The 22,465-nt window shown below is 41.2% G+C and overlaps 1 protein-coding gene across 1 annotated transcript; it reads right to left on the reverse strand. All coding sequences in view use genetic code 11, as the record gives it.

Moving 5' to 3' along the window:
* Window positions 1-1,832: 1,832 nt before the first annotated feature.
* Window positions 1,833-22,168, reverse strand: EGR_07722 (Receptor-type tyrosine-protein phosphatase F; the record flags this gene model as incomplete). Its single annotated transcript, XM_024496971.1, has 22 exons — window positions 1,833-2,076; window positions 2,896-3,377; window positions 3,532-3,786; window positions 3,976-4,415; window positions 4,732-4,901; window positions 5,402-5,495; window positions 5,595-5,748; window positions 5,840-6,141; window positions 6,367-7,008; window positions 7,385-7,634; window positions 8,051-8,379; window positions 8,458-8,701; window positions 8,775-9,008; window positions 10,145-10,389; window positions 12,515-12,880; window positions 14,634-14,726; window positions 14,806-15,102; window positions 15,455-15,683; window positions 17,776-17,916; window positions 18,783-18,958; window positions 20,084-20,389; window positions 21,934-22,168. 22 exons carry the CDS (start codon window positions 22,166-22,168, stop codon window positions 1,833-1,835), a joined length of 5,928 nt encoding a protein of 1,975 aa, XP_024348594.1.
* Between the last annotated feature and the right edge of the window lie 297 nt (window positions 22,169-22,465).

The raw sequence follows: 22,465 nt of genomic DNA on the forward strand, positions 1-22,465 counted from the left end.
TGTGACACCTGATTGACAACTGATCGTACAGCTAATATGGTGCAGTTGTCCCTTCATTTGTGCTTGCCCTCAGTCGCCTGTTGTAAACGGAGTGATTTCGTTTGGACACGATGGTAGTGTTTTTCTAGGTCCCTGACTTGAGGCGTCAAGGCTTGTAGCTTAATCAAAACTAATGGCCGTCTGGGCTATGGTGATCATTTCCCTGTAAAATTTTGACAAGGGATTTGTTACTATTGTTCCTGCATATAGAAATTTGTGTATTTTACGGGTTCGAAAACGAAGCCACTGCCTGTTGAAAGTAAAGTTCTTAAGGCGACTCCCCTACTAGGATTATGTAAGAGAGGAAGTTGTATTTCCACCAGTACTTCTGGCTGATGCAAACCCGACTTCATTCCAACTTCCATAAGACAAATTCTTTATTCAGATTCCTTGATTGAGTTTTATAGCTCCACCGCCATCGTTGTTTTATAACGTGTGCAATGTCGGTCTTAAAATTTAGATTAACTGATAAAAATGTTTACTACGTGATACCATGGCAACTGCGGCAAAAGTAGCCAACCTTGTCATGCGGAGCAGTGCTTACGAAAGAAACCTATTTTTTGTCACACGACTGTAGAAATAAAAATGACGCCAAGAGAAAGGATTGTTGGTTAAGTGGATGCCAAACCGACTGATTGGTAGGCCCAGCATGTACCCCTTGGTTACAGCAGAGCGGCATCTCACCACTTACCCAGCCACTCTACTCCGGTGTACTATACTGCTTTTTTCTGTTTTTTTTTTTTTGCGTATTTAAAATCTTAGTGGAGGTCTTAGAGGCCAGTAAAGTTATCTGGATGCCTAGACTCGATTGTGTCGATTCCACTCCACTCTTCTATTCTGTGCTCTACTCCAGCTCAAAGGTACTCTCTTTGCACTACCATTGACGGTAAGCGAGAGGTAGAAATTGATGAATNTCCTTTTGCATAAGTCATTCATGTGTACTTTCCTCTTCAATGCTTCCAAGTCTTCCTTTCTTACAGCCTATTAGGTAGCACCCACTCGCGTAATTTACGACTCAATGGGTTATGCTTTCGGTCCTTTTGCGATCGGTATTACAACAAGCACTACTTTTGCTGAAATTTTTCCTATATTTACCCTTCATTTGAAGCTTTTTTGCCGCCTGAGTCATGCTGGTTGAGAATTTGAGGTGAAAATAGAAGGATTTCTTGATTTTCTCGTACTGCTTACTGCAGTAACTTGATGTTTTTGAAGAAATCAGTGGTCATTAAATGCCCGTATAGGGTATTCACGTCCTTGAAATATCTGATCGAGGTTTTGAATTCTGCACCTACGTCACGTATACGTGACGCACGTTTTTCGCCAGCTTAGGATGACTGGTTGCACCAAATGGTATGCAGGATAGAATCCTTATTGCAAAACCAATCAAATTCAGTTCAGGTTTCTAATAGTACAATAATCTTTGAATGTTTTTATCAACAAAGACCACCATCTATGATAAAGAAAGCCACTTCCACCAACAGAAGGTTAAGGATAGGATAAAGTCAAACCTTGGTGGGAAACATGTCGAATAGCACCTCAGTCCGATCTTGAAAGAAAACTCAGAACATGTTTGACATTTTCTACTCTCATTTGGTCACAGGCTATCAGTGCTTACATACATTCATTCACACCAAACCTTGGTCTGACTATGTACAGAAATGCTTGGCGGGAGGCGAACACACCAAGCAAGTTATTCATGGTTTTTGAAGAAAGTACTCGAGAGAGGGTATGTATAACTGTAGGCGTGAAAGAGCACCAGAAAAGTGGAAAGAAAATTAAATAGACTGGACAATCTAGGAGAGGGTGGAAGAGGGCGTTTGTGTAGTCGTTTGGTTGACGGGAAGTGGTTCGTAGAGATTTAAGTACTCCAGTGCAGTGGTATAGCAGAAGGCATACTCCGTGGGGGTCTCGACAAGACCACGTCGTTGCCACCAGAGTAGTTTTGTTGTCTGAAAGGCGTCAACAACGCCTTCGACACGCATTCGATCGAAGAGGATGGAGAGCATCAGAAACATGCCTGTGTAGCCAGTCCCGGTCCTGTTAAAACATAGATATCATGTCTACTGACATCGAATGAGTGGAGCTTCTTATAAGTTATGCCAAACAATATAAATGTTCTTGTATACGAGAGATGTACATGAAGGAAATATTAGGCATAGCCTATTATGCGACCTAGCTCGAGCTAATCCAGACACCTTTAATCAAGGCAGCAGCCAAAAGTCTTCTATGAACTAACGGGTGACGATTAACAAATTTTAGAGTAAATGAGCGGGCATCCACCCGTAGAGTCAACTTGTAACACACTGCAGTAGTACAACGCCTAGCCACTCATTGTCGAAATAGCAGCAGCGACGCCACAAGGCTTGATGTTTCCATCCCACAGTTTTGACTGTCATTCCTAATGAAGGACATTCAGAACATTTATTACCTGACCCTAGATGCATTATCGACTCACCAGAGACAAATCTTTCTGTGGGATAAAGGGTTCAAGAGCATTTTCACGCTGAAAACAGGGATGGGTTTTCGCTTTAGACCAAGGATGGAGTAAAACAGACTCCCCCAAGATGTGATGATGATTAAGTCCTAGTATCCAATTACTCTACGTTGAAGATGCTTTGAAAGTGCTAATTTGACACCGACGTAAGTGCACATAACGGTGTAAAAGTAGGAAGCTATGCTGAGACGACTTAAATGCAATTCCAACCCCGTAAAATTGGTTTTTTTGACATTCTTTTTTTCCAAAACCCCAGTTCTCAATATCACTAAAACACTTCTTATTAATACTGTCACGTTATTCAAAATTACCTCGCTTTATTTAGCAATTTATTTTATTTACTAATCGCAGTGGAAACTCACCTGCAGTGAACGGTGATTGGTCCCTCCAGCCCAAATTGTTCTTGAGTTTTATGCACCTGTTCAATCAGGTCAATCAGACTGACAGCAGCCTTTTGACATGTCAGGTCGTCAAATACACCCTTCCCATAACTGTCAGTAGAGACAGATCGATAGTAATTAGTTCCACCATTGATGAACCCAAAAGTAGGAGTATTATTTGCCAATGAGCGATTGGGCAGCCACTCAGCCAATGGTGGTAGTGAAGGTGGTAGCGTAACATCACTTGCACCGGATTGGTTCATGTGTCGAGGGGAGGTTATTGCTCGGCCAATCAGAAGAGAGAGGTGTGAAGCTTCAAAAAGACGAATTATTCGAGATTGACTGCTCTTGGCATCCGTTAATCGGAATTCCCGTAGAACATAAGCCGTCATATCGTAAGAAGCCAGGGCCTCTGCCACTAAAAATCCGAACCTTGTTGCTTCTTCCACTGGCCAATAGGGTGGCTAGAAAAAAAGCATTGTGGTTTTCTTCTCAGTTAACGAACAAAATTAAGAAAATCTCCCGAATTTAATTCATAACCCAAAATTTGCCTGTTAAGTAGTCAAAAGATATACATCTACTTATGCAATCAATAAAAGTGACAGGATGTTCACGTACTTCTTTGTCGAATTCGTAGGAATCGAGTTGCACTATTATGCAAGAACCAGATTCCCATATCATTCGCCAGAAGTCTTCCACAAACGGCATCATTGGTGTCTGCGTAGCGATAAAAGCTGATCTCGACCGATAACTATCGACGTAGGAGGCGTTGATGTAATCAGAACCCTCAACCCCTCTAATTGACGATAATTTCACTCGGTTACTCTCATAGGGTACGAAGTCGGTGCCGCACCTGTTCTTCGGTATGTTTACCTAAAGCAATAAATCAAGTAGAACCACTTTTTATTCCGATTCGGTGAGCAATTTGCGGCGATCCAAACAACCACCAAAATTACTTTTTCTTACTTTGTATCCACTAATGTGGGCTTTCTGGAAAAACTAGCATCCTTCCTTACTCGAATTGGAGTTACCAGAGGAGAAATTATCTTCTTCGACACTCACCGGTAAAGCTCCACTCAGAACATTCCCTGGTGAGTCCGTAAAACTATCGGAACAGGCTAGCAGTCCGCCTGGGGATTGATGCGCAATCAGCGCCGCAAATGGTCCAGCCGTCTGGTTAACCAGTTGACCGAACTCTAAGGCTAGACCGGTGTTAGCAAGAGGGTCATGATTTGGCTCCAGCGGTGGCGTTGTAATTGACTCCTCCTCAGAGCAGCAGGGTACTATCAGTTTGTGCCAGTGACCACGCAGCTGACGCGCTGGAAGCTCGGTATTTCCACTCAACGCGGCCTCTAATAGGGCCTCGTAGATGAAAACGTACTGCTCTTTGGTTTGAACCACAAAGTTGCGTTGACTACGAAGTTGAGTTACCACAGCGAGGACGTTGACTGCGTTCTCGTGGTGCATTTGTTGTAGGAGAATATCCAACACTATGTAGGCACCTAGTAATAAAGAAGTCCAGATTACCACTTATATATTTGTGAGCATATTTATAAATGCAAATTTGAGAGGTTCGGGGCTAAACGTTAAATGGCAACAAGTACATAAATAAGAAGTTTTTGATCTAGGCAGATTAGTTATAAGCACGTCTTCTCTCTGTGTCACATATATGTGACAGCGCAGTTTTCTTATCTCTTAAGAAGACAGATTATGACAATTTAGTTAAATTTTTTTTTTTTGATTTTAGGGGTAGAATAACTTAAACCGGCTATAGTAATGCCAAAATCAACAAAAATACGACCAGCCGTCAGCACCAACCTGTGCGTCCAACTCCAGCTGAGCAGTGAACGATGATTGGTCCAGCATCAGGCACAAATTCTGCATTCACTCGCCGTAGAAACATGAGTAGAGGTGCAGGATGATTGGGGACTCCATGATCTGGCCATGCGGTGAATTGCAAATGCCGAATTTCACGTTTCTCCCGACATCTGCAGTGGGAGAATTAAAGGACAGAGTATGTGGTATCCCACTTAAAGGTAGGGCTGAGTTATTGTAAGGATTAAAGTAATCTAAAATGTAGTTAAGGTAATGAGAACAAAAGGATCTTCCACCTTTTGTTTTCCGTTCAAGAAAGTGATGTCCTTATAGGTAGCTCTGTCATTTTAAAAGGTCTAGATGCATTGAGATCTTTTTTTGAATTAATATAAGGGATAATTTCCATCGCCACGTGGCGGCGCTTTATTTCTATTGTTTCAAGCTTTAGATAAACCTCTAACGCCTTCATCGAAAAGCTGATTTGATTAGGCAGAACATCAACCCTCAGACACCGATTAGTACAGAAGGCTTCCATCCCAATTACAACCGTGTAGTTTTAATACCTCAAAGATGGTCAATCGGTGATGGGTTCAACCTCGATGGCTATCCTTTTTCAGCATTTACTTTGGGGATTTCAATGATTTACAAAAAACTTGTCTTTTCGATGACTTACCCACTTTTCTGGACTGTGAAGGTCCTCACAGTGTAATAAGCCAGTTCCATAACCTCCATCAAACTGACAGTAATCTGTCCATACGTTGTGGTTGCTATTGGCGAAGCAGAAGCAGTTGCAATAGTTTGCGCACTCTCGGAGTTTGTGATTATGGTTGTCCTTGGTGAGAGCCAATCAAGGCTTTTCGTTGGACTGAGTCGCGAGCTGGCCGGTAGACCACTGCCTGGCCAGTACTGTTCACACTTGATCCTCTCTCTCTCCTCCAATCGAGTCATCGCAACAATTGTGCTCGAACGCTGCTCCCACACCATTCGCCAAAAGTCACAAACTGTATTTGGAAGTGGTCCCTTGGACAAAGAGCAAAGCAGACATTAGCTGTCTTCTCAAAAGCAACTTCGTAACTTCAAAAGAAATTTCGAATAAGTAATTGTCACAAACCTGGGTGGCAATATAGGCTCGTTTTCGGTTGTAGCCATCAAGGAAGTTTGCATTGATATAATCACTTTCTAGATCCCCATCTACTCGACTAAGAATGACACGTGAGTGATCATAGGTGACTACGTTGGCATATCGATTTTTGGGTCGATTTGCGGGGCGGCTGGAGTGCTCCCAAGTGAATTGACCCCCCGGATCAATGGATTCGAACTCTGCAGAAAGAAGGAGACCTTGGTTCTGTTTCAACTGCTCAACGTGGGAGGCCAAGTCTTCGAGTGCCACCGGCTGGGATGTCACCTGGTCATCTGACCAATAAACAAGCAGAAAAGAACTTTTGAATCTATCCACTGGCCGTTTTCAATTAAAATAGTCGAGTTAGACTGCTAGTAACGCTCTGAGCTGACCTATTATTTTTTCCAACCAAGATTTCTACTTTTTGCCTTAGGATCTTTAGTAGTCGCGCTTTCCTGTTTACTAAACATGAGCTAAAAATACAAGACCGATTGGATGCCTTGAAACTGTTTACTCACTTAACATGTCAGGTATAAGCGGAGGCGGTGGGTTCATGAAGTAGGGTGGTGGTGGTTGCCGCCCCCCTAATCCCATTGATAGCATTTCCAACGAAACTGCCGTTCCAGTTGCCGTCGGTGTTGAACAAACACAATTGCTACCCATTGACATCATCGCCGCACTTTCATTGCCACCAAAGCGGCCGAGCGATGCGGTACCCAGCAGCTCTGAGTGTAGTGAAAGGCCATCAGGCGAACGCATCCCTTGACCCGACACTAAAGGTTCGTAACGGAGGAGGGGAGCAGTGGGGGAGGAAAAGTTGGAAATTCCTCCGTGATTAATTTTCATCTGAGCGGCTTCCAGTGGCTTTATGGTGTTGCCATTTCCACCAAATTTCCCACCATGATGGTCGTGTTGGTGATGAGAATGACCTCCATGATGCTGGAAGTGTCGGATTATAAGGAAACAGACGAAGGCGAGAATGCAGACCCCGACGATGATGGAGAGAGCGGCGACGATGATCTGGATCCGGTCACTGTGCGAGGAACCAGCGATGGGGACAGCTGCAGTACGTGGGACTGGATGTGCCACGTGGACAATCCCATTGGCGGAGGGGAAGTAAATTTCCGTGGAAATTAAATCCTGCTCTCCCAGACGTGGAACTAATAAGAGAATGATACTCTCTGACTAGCCGGATCTTTTTCCTCTATTCAGTCACCGTCTCTGCTGTAGTAGAGTGACATTTGTTTCGATTATACATTTAGCTACCAGGACTTCTTGATTTGCCTTATTTCTTTCACCATTTTGGTGACACTACTGCATTTACGTCATTTATTGTAACATCCTACTGCCCACACTACACTCAATCTCGCCGAATACATGCAATCTCTCAACCCTTCTGTACATTCGTAACAAAGCTAGTCCCAAATTCATATAGTTTTCATTCCTAAACCTTTCGTGAAATATCCAGCCCACTGCAAGACATAAATATTCCCACTTTGGCTTTGGTAAAGCTTGATTTTGGACCCTATAACCTACCCGTAGCAGCATCGTTGAAAGGCGTCTGCACTGCAGTCGCAATAGCGCTTATGTTTTCTCTCACAATGGCTGGCCATAATGGGTCATCTTCCTCAAGGTCATATCGGACCTGAGGAGCTGATTGGTTTGTTTTTGATAGGTCGGAATTTCTCGGTTCCAGACCCGACCAATCACTCGTACTGCAGAGCGAGGCTGCACTCAAGTCTCCGCCTCTAATAAGATTAACCTCTGAGGCAATTGCATCATGACCCTAGCAAAATAAACGAAGGCACCAGGAAATTATATATATCAGCGTGGGTAAATAGATAGGGGTTGTCTTATAAACGCACAATGCCATATGCTTTCAGCTCCATCCACAACTCAAAAAAATTAGATTTTAGCTTTCTTTTTGCCGGTTAAAATCTGGAAGATACGGTTTTATTTATTTTCTTCACAAAGAAAAGTCAACTTTTATTAATGACATGTCACTGATGTAAAAAAACTCAATATGGAGAAAAAACGCAAAGCCGACATACATAGTCAAGCGTTTGTCATGACAGCAATCTGCTATAAAACTCCCAGCATTAAGATGGCAAATCGAGTAGTAGGATTCCAATTTTATATTATTTTCAAAGGCCAGATAGACAAAATATCTACTGATTTCATTTCAGTAGGTGTAATTATTACCTCAACACAGGCCCTTACGGCGACCTGGTATGTCTGGCCGGACACAAGTGGCGGGGCAAAGAAAGTTCCACCTTCTCCACCCGCATTCGCTCCTGCCGATCCATTTAGTACCACGCGCACCACTTTGGTAAGTGGTCTGAACAGTGTGACAGCTGGAAACTGCGCCAATACCGCAAGAGCCTGAGTTTTACCGATCGGACCGGCCTCCCTGGCCAGGATTTCGTAGGTGGCTACTGTTCCATTCTGTTCATCCGCGCGATAAACCGTTATAAGACCGGCTCCTCCGTTTGGTGAAGGATGAAAATCAGGTGTGGGGACAAATTGTGGTGCTAAGTGGTGGTTGGAGTGTCATCACTCAGCTTCATAATTTACGAGCCTTAAAGCTGAACAAAGCGCTGGAGACTTACGTTTTGACAGCGTACGACAGAACACAGATTCTGCTTCACCAAAGACTCCAGATATCATGGAACGTTTAAAAACGGGAAGTACGTCGACCTGATAGGCACTATTGAAGCTCAGACCAACGAGGCGGTGTACGACCATACCGAAGGAGACTTCAGGGGCTCGCAATGATTGTTCGCGTTCCCCCTGCGATTCTCGGATACGATGGCCATCTGCATTAAGATAGACCCTTCCACCGGTGTAATTGACCTAAAGTTGATGAAAAATTCGAATTATATGGTTAAAGTTTCTTTCGCTGTTTAAAAAAATGATGCTGACCTACCAAGTAGTGGATAATTCTTTGAGCGGTGGGCAGTTCCACAAGATTCCAAGTGAGTTCCAGCTCAGCATTACTTCCATTTTCAGTGACAGCTTGACATTTAAGGTTTTCAACAGCCATAGAATCTGTTGAATGTACTTTCTGAACCAAAATTGGAGCCGACCATTCACTGTGCAAGTTGGCAATTCCAACTGATTGTACACGCACGACATAATTTTCGGGATTTTCAAGAATGGGCTGCATGGGGACGAAAAATACGAAAATTGTTTATTGTGACATTTCGGAAAGATACTTTACCCTTTTCAGTCTCTCATAATTTGGCTCCGTAGGTGCCATTCGTGATAATGGACAACATTAAAAGTGACAAGTTGGGATATGCAAAAGATCATAGGAAAAGAGGTCGAGCCATGGCGTGAGCTAGCTGTTGGACATGGTGAAACAAGTTCAAGCGCTACTTGTCAACAAAAGTTATGATGAATAAAGTTTTCAGGATCTACGAGATTTCAGGCTTCCAGTGAATTCCCATCCCTCTCTTGTTTCCCTCTCACAGTTGATTTCAGTAAGGATAACACAAAAGAGTGATCACTGGGAGTGCCAGATTCGGAGCTCAAAACAGGACGAAGGCTGTTAGTTGTTCCCTTTGTATAGTTTTGTATGATTTTACCATTCCCACGATTTCGCCTGTGCCACGGAAGTATGGGGCTCTGCTCATGTCACGCCTATGCCACCATTCTCCCAGACACAGTGCGCCGAATGCTAAAAACGTTGGGCAAAATCCAGGCAAATTTTCTCGGCCCATCCACCTAGAAAGTTGCAACTTTCTTTGCAACTCGTTGAATTATTTACATCACCGTTTTATCTTAACTAACGTCAAAACCACCCACGTACACTAAATTGTGGTGCTGAATATCAAATTCAATTAACCCTGTCTCCCTCTCCCTCTGTGTAACTCACTCTCCCTCCCGGGAGGCAAGGCCAACGACCTAGAGACAACATAAATAAAAGCTCTTAATTAGACATTTTTTTCCTCTTCTTTCTCACTTTGCAGCGGGTGTGAAACGATGCGAAATTGGACCCAGTAAGTTTGATGCAACCTTAGTTGCGTTTTGCCAGCACATGCCAAACGGGGAAAAAAGCATTGTAAAATGAATGACAGGTAATGGACAAGCACATGGACGACAGTGGTGAACAAACGGAAGGGAAGGTTTTTTTAAAGCGCTCTAATCAATGCGATTCAGCCTCCAAGCCGGTGATAGGCTAGTCATTAGTCCTCCAGCTTCTTCTGGATTTGCATACTTCAGGATGGCCTCAGAGATGTCCTAAATACCACAACAGCATTTTGACTAATTTAAAGGAGCAGACAAAGGACATACTAGTGTAATACTTGTCTGTGGTCCCGCAGTTTTCGAAGCCATCCATAGTGTAGGCTGTGCGATGTTCACCTGTTTGGCATATTCCACAACAAACTGGCGGTAGATGATGGACTTGGCGCTCGTTTTACTCCTTGCTTTCTCACGTTGGTGAGAGGTTTGTATAAAGCCCTCAGGCATTGCCCAGGTAACGAGAACACCCTTCTTCTCGATGTAGACTGCATTCACGGAAGTTGGTTCCTTTGGCACTAGTAAGGTTTGTGAGACAAATGGACAGCATAAAAAGGCACTCAAAAGGCATTTTTCTACCCTAAATAAACAGTAATGGGAGAAATACAGGAGGAAATTGAGACAATTAAATGTTGGCGAGAAATCTGGCGATAGAAATCACGCACGGGATCAAATAGAATGCAGTCAGATGGAAGGCTTTCATATTGCATGAAGCAAAGCGCTCACTTCTTCATCCATCCGAAGGCGGACAAAAGGGTTGGTTAATCACGCAATATATAGGATCGGCAAAAACTGCCGAATACTTCCTTCTCTTTTCCAGAAAGAACAAAAACAAGATAGATAGGAAGTTGGAAGGTAGAAAACGAACAGTTCTTGTCGTATTTGTTTATTTCCTTGAACAATACTTGCTTTAATTCCCTAGCCATCAGGCTTCAAAGCCAGAGACAATGCGTACTGAAGGACAAGTTTGTAAGAAAATGGAGTCTTCGCATTTGAGATGAATTGGAATTCATTTTGGATAAATGGCAAATTGCTAAGGACTTGATGAAACATCCTGTGGGTTGATTTTTTTCTAAGGTAAACAAATATGGGGAGAATAGGGAGGAGGCAGTATCGCCTTCCTTCTTCCTCCTATTTTTTGAAGATTCAGATTTGGGATATAAGGTATGATATCCTATACTGTCTAATGAGAACTGCAATGCCTCCTTGTGGAAACTTTTATTGCTCGACTTTCAGTTATGCTATTTGGCATTGAACAAGTGGGCAATCCATGGTGAATGATTGCGTCTGCGTCGAAATTCCACCACACACGCAAGCACACAGCCACACACATCATGTACCATCTTCTGGGAACGAGGAGATGCGTACCTCAGAACTGTACGCATAGCAATCACTGGAATGAAATGCAAAATATCCTTCCCATCACAAGTCCCTCGGCTAACAACCCACTAACTCATTGCCTTTTTATGATCTACGTGAACGAGTAGACAACCAAACTGATAGACTTCAGCGTCCATTGTAGACGGGCGAGAAGTCAGTGCTTATCTTCATCCACTTCGCCTCCGTACTTGACACAGGCGTAAGCAAATGTTTACATTTCGAACAATCCTGATCATCATTAATATGCAATTCCTCGTTATGGAGAGTAATGGATCGTTTCTCCTTAATCTGATACATTTATGTTTAAGCGACCCTTCGCCACAGCGAAGTTGGTGGAGGTACGTTGTGCTTCCGCAAACCACACTTTCTGCGAATGATTCTCCCGAATTCGACAAAAAGCTTCCAAGAGATTGGAATTGGGTTCCATTCAGTTCGTCAAGTAGACACATTCGAGGAACATCAACCCAAGTTCAGCCACCATGTTATGATACAAAGATTTAAATAGTACTTCACTGTTGTAATCATGCCTATCCGTGCTTGATAATGCCAATATATCAACAACCGAAGGTATTTGACCACTCGCTGGAAGTTGGGACAGGTTGTTCCATCAAACTCATGGCAATAAAGCCACATGCTCTACAGGGTTGTGCGACCTGTACATACTCCTTCCCAGACTCCTTAGCAAAGGTATCTGCTTTTGTTTAAGTTGTGTCTTTACCTACGTACTCCCTTCAAATTAATGGGTTGCAGTCCTCCGTCTCGGTAATACGTCGTTCCCTTAGCGGTGCAAATTAATGTTGACTGCTTGCAAGGCCTTTTGTACATTAAAAACCCTGTTCCTTCCAGGAATCCACTTTCTATGATGTCATTTTGCCGAGAAGAGATCAAAATTTAGCATTTTAAGAGCTTTTCAGTTGAAGTTCTCATTTATGAATTTAAATGAGGGAAAAAGGATCCCATTTGAAGTCAATGCAGACAAAGGTGGCTAAACTAGCTTGACAGACTCGTAATCGGGAAAGTTATTTAGGGACAGTTTGATTGACTATCTCCACCTCTTTGCCCTTTGATCTTTACCGTTGCATTAGGCCTGCCATCAAAATGGGAGATTTGGTTATTACAAAAAACAAGGACTAATGAGTCTAGGAATTTCTTTTAAATCAATGATACTGGATACCGTCTGTTTTCATTCTCTCCAACGGGTAATGGAAGACAGCATAACGTTTCACACAAAAGCATTTCCAGGAGCAGACATAAGCAACTCACCGAGGTTTTTTAGATTCAACGATACGAATTCCGACCATGGTCCTGCATCGGCTGGAGTCCAAGCGCGAACACGACCTCGATAGACAGTTCTAAAGGAGGCGGCAGCTAATGTGGAAATGTTCAGCAGAGAAACACGACCTGGCGGCCAAAAAAGTGTTGAAGGCGGAGAAGAATCCTCTGGGATAATTTTGATAGATCTCGTCTGCCAGGAATCTGTGAAACTCTGAGACGCGTCAACCCAAGAGCATTCTACTTCGTAGGCTACTAGATGCCCATTTCGAGCTTCCAGAGGTGGAGCCTTCCAGTGGAGGGGGAGATGGGGCGAGGTGGTGTCGATACGAACACCAGAGGGGGGCAGAGTGGGGACTGCAAAGGTCAAAAAAGGAATTATTTCAACAATAAGGGGGACTCTTTCAGTCTTTCACAAATCTCCTTTTGTGATGTCGGCATGAAACTCTCGTCAAAACTCATGCTACCAGTCTTTAAATCTCCTCTATGAGTAGCATTGTAAAAGAGCCTTAGAGGAGGTAACCTGTGTCAGACAATTTGTCAAGAGAAGATATAATAGATGAAACTCTTCTACAACTATGGAAAGAAATACAATCACTGAATCGGAGCTTATTTTGGTTGTAATGAAAGTTCATGAAATCATCTTTATTTCCATCTAATGGTGTGTTTCTACTCCACTGAATTTTGTCGTCATAACTGACAAGGTCACGCTGGAGACATCACGAAGGCTTTATAACAAAACAATATCTGCTTGAGACTACAATCCGTACCTTCTTGGTCTCCACCCTGTCAGTGATTCTGCTGCTGCCAAAAAATACTCGTATTTGACAGCCTTTATGACAAATAATGTTGAAATTCTAAGTAAAAATGTACATTTTAAGCTTGAAATCTCAGCAACGTAGCGAAACCGATTGGTTAGAGATGAGTGTTGTAACGCTTGTTCGTCAGTTTCTTGACATACGAAATAGTGCAAAATTTATTTTGATTGGAGAATAAGAGGAAATAAAAAAATAGTCCTTTATTTGATTTTTGTTTAAATGATGAAATATGTTGAAATTCCTGCAAAAAGAAACCCTACAGCTCAAAACGAAAGTGAAGTTGAAAAAGAGAACTACTTGAACGATTATTTTTCATTGAGAATTTTTGTAAAGTGCTTTTGATAAAATTATCCTTATTTAAGTGGTCTTTCCTTTTCCAGTTTGAAAGCAGCTACGAAAGTACTCATCTAACAACTTTTTTCCATACAAGGTGTTTTTGTTGTTTTGCAACATTAACAGCAGAGCAGCTCCCCTTTTATAAATAACGCGAATAAAAATATAATTTAATAGAGGATTTAAATCAATTTGATCGCGAGTCCTAATTTCAAAGAAAGTAATTTTATGCCTTTTAAGAGCAACTTTGCTAAGTATTTGAACAAATTTATTAAAGGAAGAATTGTTTTTACAAAAAGTCAAAGGCGTTTAGCATTTGGCGACAATTAAAACATTTTCCCTTTCAGATAAACTGAAAATTTATCTGAGACTAAAATCAGAGGAAAATTTTGGTAGGTTATTGGGGAATAAATCGTTTAGTGCATAATTATCCATTAAAGTCATACTTTAATCTATTGAATGGAACATTAGGCATGTACCAAACCTACTGATAGAAGGCTAACGTGAATTTGAAATTTTAAGAAAACTATCTGACCTCTGCGGGCAAATAATTTCATCCCTAAAATTAAAAAAGCCTTCTCCGAATCGATAACCGTTCTTTTATTTAAAAATAAATTTTGCCGCTGATATATAGTGTAGCTGCCAAAACCTCCCAGTCGGTTAAATTGTACGAATTTTTGCATGTTTAATCCATTAAAAACCAGTTCATAAAATCCCACTCTTCTAGTATCTTCAAATCTTTTAAAAATTAAAATTTAACAGCGCCAAGTTCAAAGGGTCATTTGTCGAGTGGTGAGTTCGTGAAGCCTGGCGCACCGCACGGCGCAGATTTATTGGTCGTAATTAAGGCCAAAAAAAATTATCGATCGGACCTTGCCCCCGAAAATTTATCGATCGAGACCAGACTCAGGACAGCAGTCAGGTGACCACTTGGGTGTAACTTGGGCAAGGCAACTCACCGTCATCTGGCAGCTCAATCCGTCCGATGACACTTTCTCCCGTCTGATATTCGTCCATTGTGGCCACTCGCAACTCGTAGGAGAGCCCACCAACTAAAATAGGATCAATGAAGCCACTGACAACTCGCATTAAATTGCGTTTTGTCACATTTTCTATAAAGTTAAATCTTACTCAGTCTTCCTGCAGGTGAGTCCCAGTTGAGTTCCGTCACATTCTCTTCACCTCCAATCAACTCCTCCATAATACCCAATTCCTTGGCCCTCTCATGTGACACGGGTTCCAGATTTGCGTTATCATATTCCGCTGTACCTTTTGGTTGAATAAGAAGCCTCCATTGAACGCGATACTTGAATCCTCCCATGGGAACTTTCTCCTGCAGCGGAGGTCCCCATTGCACTCGCAGAATTCGACGCCTTGAATTTGGTGATACCGCGGTTCGCAGTTTCAGGGATGTTGGGCGATGTGGAGCTATGAAGTACAGATTCGAAGAGTACGGATTAAAGAATTTAAGTTATTCGTTCAAAATCTTCTTTGTGGAGCTCATAACAAAGCTACTTGCTGGGTCGAAAGCCTTTCAACATCTTTTGGTGTAATTTAAACGCCAAACTGACACCATAAGTAGAAGAGAGCTGTTTAATGCTGAATGGGACTACTCTATCATTCGTCTTTTGCAGCAAACTGAAATCAACTCAAAGAAATTTGACGATTAAAAGAGAAAATGTCAAAGACAATTTGACAGTAATTTATGTGAACAATTTCAGCTGTATGGCTTGCAATGTCATGAGAGATGGCTCGGACGTTGTAATGTATTTCGACTCACGCAAAGGCCAAGTCATCGTGGGATTCGATTTGGCTCTATCACCCGACCCAGATCTGGAAACAGCACGGATGTGAACGACATAATAAGTGCTGGGACGGAGGCCAGCGATCTCCCTCGTATATGCCAATTTGCCTCGTGCCTCTTCAATTTTTCGCTCCGAGGTTGATTGTTGTCTTAGGGGTCTTTGTTGGTCCACTGTTCCATACTGCGGTCCACTTAGCCAGTTACCCTGAAAGAGATTTGTAAGTTCTTTGTCAGAAGAAAGAAAATGTCGCCAAATATATTTGAAAATAATGCTAAATAATGATAGCAAAATGGTTAATCATTTCATTGAGATCGACAAAACAATCCCAAGTTTAAATAGGTCTTGCAAGTCGCCTATGCTGACAACCTCCCGTCTTCCTGCATGACGATGATACACTCCCTTTCCTACTGGAAGATCTTATCTCTCCGAGTGGTCTCTAAGTTCCATCGGTGTCAAAGAAATGCATCCACCGTGGATGGCGGGATCTTCTGCGACTTCCAGCCACCGAAGTCGTTTATACTTTCGGCAACAAATTCTGTCTTCAGTGTTAAATAATTTATGGTTACAAGTTGGAATTTCCACAAAGGTGTAAGTTTCACATTAAAAAAGAAATTATGAAATTTTTTCAGCAAGTTATGTTGTAATAAAATGGACAAATGTGAAAAGGAGGAACGACTATGTGAAAATATTCCCACAAGACGGATATTATTCTATTCAAAAACTTCAAGAAATTTTGATCAAAAACCTTACCTGGCACTTAAGAGTTAGATTTCAAATGACGACTTTGGTATTTTTTTAGAGTGCTCTAAAAACTCTTCCATTGTATACAAAATTATTGCGGTCCAATTAATTTTCCTGAACTATATAATTATTTTCGACATTTTATTTTATTATGTGAAGAACTCTAAGCCACTATCTAAAATTGCCCTAACCTCATTCTATTTTCTTTAAATCAGGTCTGAAGTGTAATACTTTTCCTTATCTCATTTCTGATTGGTTAGTCGGGTGTGCACATTAAATCGGGGGATAAATAAGCCAATGAAATTCCTTTCCCATTTAGGTATTTATTTTAAGTGTAGACAAACTTTAAGGATGTCCGATTCCTCATGCTTTTAGTTTTGCAAGTCTTCTACAGTCCGGTAATGAGTTACTCTACCACAGTTTTACTCGTTCATTACCGCTGTCGCATATACATGACACATTTAATTAGAGGGTAATTTAGTCCATTTAAAATAATAAACAAAGTATAAAAGCACTTCTTAAATCTACTAGTCCCTCACACTTTCAGTTTCGCAAGTCTTCTACTTTCGGGTAATAACAGGGTCTACATGCCAGCGTCACACATACGTGACATGTTTGGTTAGGAGTTAATTTATTTGATTTAAAGAAAGAAAAACAAGAAAAAAGGAGGCAATTTGCCAAATTAGCTGATTCCATATGCCCTTAATTTTGCAAATATTTTATATTCCAGCAATAATATCATCTACTTTCTTTTAAGTCGTTCACGGACAGCGTCACATATACGCGACACATTTGATTAGAAGAAAATATGCTAAAAGCAAAAAAACCAAGTTAAAAAATAAATTGTTAAATTAGCCAGTTATTACTTCTCCGCATTTTACTAGTTTTACTAACAACAATATCATCGACCTTTACCATCAGTGTCACGCATGCGTAGAATATTAGACTAGAAAAACATTGTCGAAATGTATGGAGAAAGGAAAATTTTACCTTAGGTCCCTTGAAACAGTAAATCTACCCCATTTCCTATTCAGCTAAATACTTTCGATGGAGAGAAGGAAGTAAAAAATAGCTGTCACTCTTTTACTGCAGCTCTCCACTTGCATCAGTGGGTTTTTATTCTTGCAGCTGGTTTTTGTCCTGCCACTTTACCTAGCTTAAACATGCAAAATAAATTTGTTTGAGTTATCCGGTGCCTTGGATTGGATGAAAGAAAAACTGGGAAATGTGTCCCTACCGAGGCGTATTTTGATAATCTTGATTTATGGGGAAGGTTATTTCTCAACGAAATCATTAGCAATCTAAAAGAATTATTTGGTGGAACCTATCACTCAGAAGCATTTTAAATGGGTGTGGCTACGGGGATGAAACACCTAAAAGTGAAGGGTTGAACATTCAGTTCACGTAATGAAGATTTAGCTGACAACGGTGACACAGATGCTTCAAAATGAGGGCGTTAGGCACATCATTTGTTACCGCTCAACTTGAATGATGAAAGCAAACGTTTGTATCTACATCGAGCAGGGAGGCGAATTGGATGGAAATGAGCACGTACTTCCCACCCACCATCAAGTATTAGGGGTGATAGACAATGGACATCGTGAAGTCTGTCAAATTGAGTCGGCTCGTTCATGTCGGTTATAAGACCGCAGAGTGTTGGTGAATTGTTTGCCGAGTGAATTTTGATGAGAAGGAGCTACTGAATTTGATTATAATATTACTTAACTGAACCAGCGTATCGTTGGTTATTGTCGCCCAAACGGTCTATTTATCACCCAAATCACAGTCCCAAGGTAAGCATCCCTCCGTCCCCAGAAGATCGCGCTTGCTGTGTATGCGTGGTAAAATGCAAGCGCAGACACAATCATTCAATACTGATTGTTCATTTGATTTTAAATGAAGTAAAATATAAGAAATAGGCTTACATAAATTAAAATGTATTAGCTTAACTTAGAGTGGAATAGTTACTATAGAACGTCCCCGTTTCCTTATTTAGATTCAACGTCACACATATGTGACATGCGTTTATTATCAGTTTATGGCAATCATAATTGTCCGAAGTGGTGTTGGTGGAAGAAATCCGTAGGGTGGAGATAAATTCACTGTTTTAGACTTCGAGCAGTCCGGTAATGTGAGCTCTAGTGTCATGTAAGAGTAACGAAAACTTAAAGTGTGGCAGTTGATTTCCTTCCGATACTCCAAAATGTGCACTGTAAAATTAGTCAATTAGTTTTCGAGATGGATATTATAAAATTTTCCTCGTTTTCTTAAAAAAAACAATTCAATAATGACAGTTTCACGAATCAACATCCAAATTTAAGCTTTAAATTAATCGAAAAGAAGTCATGATATTTGTTCGAGGAGTCCGCACCAAAATAATAACGATAGCTTCTGGCACTAAAGGAATAGTCGGTCTTTTGACCTCATTTAATCGGTTTCCTAAAAAGTCTTTCTAGGCTTTACATCCGATGGTTAAATTTTGCTTAAAATGACGAAAACTTTGACCCTAAGCGACCTTAAATACCTGACCTTTGTACAAGCCTACATTGAGACGTTTTTTACCTTGGCATCAGTAGTGCGGATGTCAATGTCGTAGAAGGCGATCCGCAGTTCGTTCGCCCGTTGTCCCATATTGACAAGAAGGGAGGGCAAAATTGACTCCTTCGGTGGTGTCCACGTGACCCGCAAGCGATCACTTCCTGTCGCCTCAACAGTCACTCGATTCGGCGGTCCGGGAACTAAGGGCCGAAATTAAGCGATGCTTGAAATTGCAAATTCAAAACTTTGTTCATAAATTTTACAAATTCTTTTCCAGAATAACGGTTTAGGTAATACTACTGGGAGAATACTTACTGACGTCGATTGACTGACTAACTGACAATTTCAATAAGTTAGAGGTATGTATGATCTACGCGATCTGCAATTCATTCTGCCTGTCAAGTTTGATCCTAAAATTGGTATTCTGACCTCAGTGTCAAATAGTAATTCATGCTTATAAATAGAAACTAAAATTTCTTCTGGAGTAGACAGAGATGCTTTGACAAAAATTGAAAATCAGTAAACTCCATATCCTACTTTCCATTGTTTTTACTTACAAGGCTTTATGATAGATACGAAGCCTGCACTTAGACGCAGTGGACGAATTTAGGACTAATTGGAGAGACTTGCTCACCTTTTTCCAGCACACTGCTTGAACAACTTAGTAAAGAATGATCTAAAAGTTTAATGGTTATGTAACTTGATGACTTTCTTACGTCGTTGAGGGGGATGTCAAAAAACATTGTGGAAGAATCAAGTAAGTCCACAAAGATGCCCTTAATTTTTAGATCAAACGACTGTGAAAACTTTTTGACTAAAATTGTAAACCTTCCACTCATTTATCCAACTTTGTAAATTACCTGAAATCTGTCAGTAGGCCTGTCAATTGTTGTCACAGAGATGGCAATCGCCTGACACATGACCATCGCTGGACGCGTTTCAAGCTACCCACTTTTAGGTCACCCAAGTGTGGTTATGTCCTTGCCACCTCTTCCAAGTGTCCCGTATTTGGACTGCTTACAGTATTAGAGGTGCCGCCATTGCAGCACAAAAACGAGCCAGACTTTTTATTTGGCGGTTTCTGTCACGCCCTTCTTTACGGTCAAAGCAAGTTTTTCTCAATCAGTAAATTAAAAAGAGAATTTTAAGTTTTTTTTTCCGACTCCATATTATATGGCCAAAGGAACACGGATTAAAGCGGCCTTTAGGGCATTAATCTTATTGGCTGATTAAAATACTCAACATCAACCAATCATCATTCTATCGAACGCCGATCACCTCTTCTCCGGCTAATCCACTCATCATCACAAAAAAAGTCAACATACCATATTCCTTCGTTTTTGCAGTGGTCTCCGCTTGAATGCCGGCACCGGTTTCGGATACTGCGGCCAGACGGAATTCATACTTTGTATTTGGTAAAAGGCCATTCACCAAATAGTTATATAAACTGGGTTCAATGAAAATTTGCCGAGAAGTTGCCTCCATGTTTCCCTCTCCATCCAGAGGAGTTACGAGGAGTTCATAATTCACCAAAGGAGGTTCGCGTTGTTGGGTGTCTGGAGTATCCCAGTGAAGCGACACCTCATGGGCAGATTTGGAGACGGCTTTGAAGTTCACTGGCGGCGGCAAGGCTAAATCGGAGTAAAAAACAATTATTACATTTCATAAAGGCTTTCAAACTTGTAAAGCGTCTAATTAACTTGATGACCGATGCACAAGTAGACTCTTATTAATTATTTATGGGAATGACTTATGAAATTATGACATCGCCAAAAGTTCAGAGTATGGGGCGTGTCTTCTATTAAGTAGCTAAATAAAAGTGCTTTTAAATGAAAGAGCCTATTGTAAAGGAAAGGAATTATCACGGGCACAGTTTTAACTTAGAATTTGAGAATGTACCCTTTATAAGTGGCACCAAATTTTTCGTGTCTTGGACAAAAAATGAGTCGTGATCCCTATCATAAGCGGTTAAAAGTTGTAAAATACCGAATTGTCATCAAATTATTTCCAAATTTCCATTGTATGGAATTTTGACAGGTTATTGAATATCATTGTAACCTACTACGATTTTCCTTAGTAAGTTGTCAAGCCCCAGATCGAGAGAGTTGCTCAGGAAAAACCTAACACGTTTCGAGAGGATTCTACTCCTTCTCAGTTAAAATGCAAGAGCAAGAAGTGGGTAGGTGGAATGCTTCATGACTATGTTACCTCTACAAGTCCCTTGATCCAAATCATCTGGTCTGCTTTGTTCGGAGCACTGTTAAGAGGGTTTCCAGCACAAATGTTCACAATATCGAAGATTGGGCAAATACTACTACTAGGGTCATTGTGAATACAGGACAAACAATGGCTAAAAAAGGCTTTGCTGTGGAGTTATAAAACAACATTTCCCGCTGGTTCAAGAGAGTTGCTCGGAGTAGGCATTGCATGCTTCAACGAGAGTAGCTTCTCTCAAGTAACCTGTGAGAATCGTGAATAGAGCATTACTGTGTCTTTTCTAGCTCTTTTCATCATTAAATTCAATATAATGCTTTGTTTATAATGGAGTTAAAAGGATTACCAACGAGCAAATCTGCATTACGAGGATCATTTTGATGCCCACTGCTGTCTTAACCGTCGGTCTAGGCCCAATGAAATCAAGTACCATTGGAGCATTAACTGCAGACTGTCGAAGAGGACTATGTTCAAGAAAATGGACATCTGCACAGTCTCATCTACCGAAAAATGCTTTGGTCAACTTGGGCAATTTATCCTACCGACCATTATGATATTGCTGAGTCTGTTTTAGACATCAACTATGCTCTGGATGTAGAACCGTGGAGGAGCTGCAACACCTAAGCACTTCAAAACTCTTCACAGGAGCTCACCGATATAAGTGTACAAATTCTTGCTCTCGCTTACACCTCGGCGAATGTGATGCGTTCCAAGTCGACTAATTTCCTGGTTAATTTATTACCATTACCACAAGCTAAAGCGTGTTGGATCTGGTCATTCTGAGGTAGTACTATTATTCAGAGAATATTTCACAGGGTCATCAGTAACCTCAACAAAAAAAACGATACTTTAAGATCTGTGCTACCAATCAAACCAAACTATTAATAACTCAGCCCTTGGATTAGCTAACCTATCTAACCAACTAAATTAACTTATAAGGCTGAGGTCACATCTCACAAACCTCCAGGTCTAACAATGACGGGGTACGGCGGTGAAATCGGTCCATCCCCTTTGATATTGGAAGCACTGACACGAATATGATAGGTGGCATTTGTGCGCAAATGAGTCAACAGCGTTAGAGTGCTGGTGCTGCCGGTCAAATCAGATTGGCTCAGGGCTGAGTCCACCTGAACCAATTTAACGCTCCAATCAGCCAATGGCAGCTTAGGATTTTCCGTGTAGTATACTCGGTACATCTGCAAGGAAACAAAAGTGTATTAGATGGTTTTATTACTTTAAGATGGTTCAAGCATTAAAGTGGACATATATCACTAATATCCTTTTTGAGTTTTCACTGGAATGGCCAGCTGAAGGTGAATTCGGCCAAACAAATTCGCGTGACCTTGAACCGAATTTAAAATTGCGTTGTGATTTGGTAATTCAACAAAACATGCCTATAATTATCCATTAGAAGTCAACGATGTCCTAAAAATGAAAAAAAAAAGAGAAAATGGACCTCGTGTTGGTTAAAATTAAAGCCCGTTCCTGCGTTC

The sequence above is a fragment of the Echinococcus granulosus genome (assembly GCF_000524195.1).
Source record: "Echinococcus granulosus chromosome Unknown EG_S00085, whole genome shotgun sequence".
Taxonomy (NCBI): Eukaryota; Metazoa; Platyhelminthes; class Cestoda; order Cyclophyllidea; family Taeniidae; genus Echinococcus; species Echinococcus granulosus.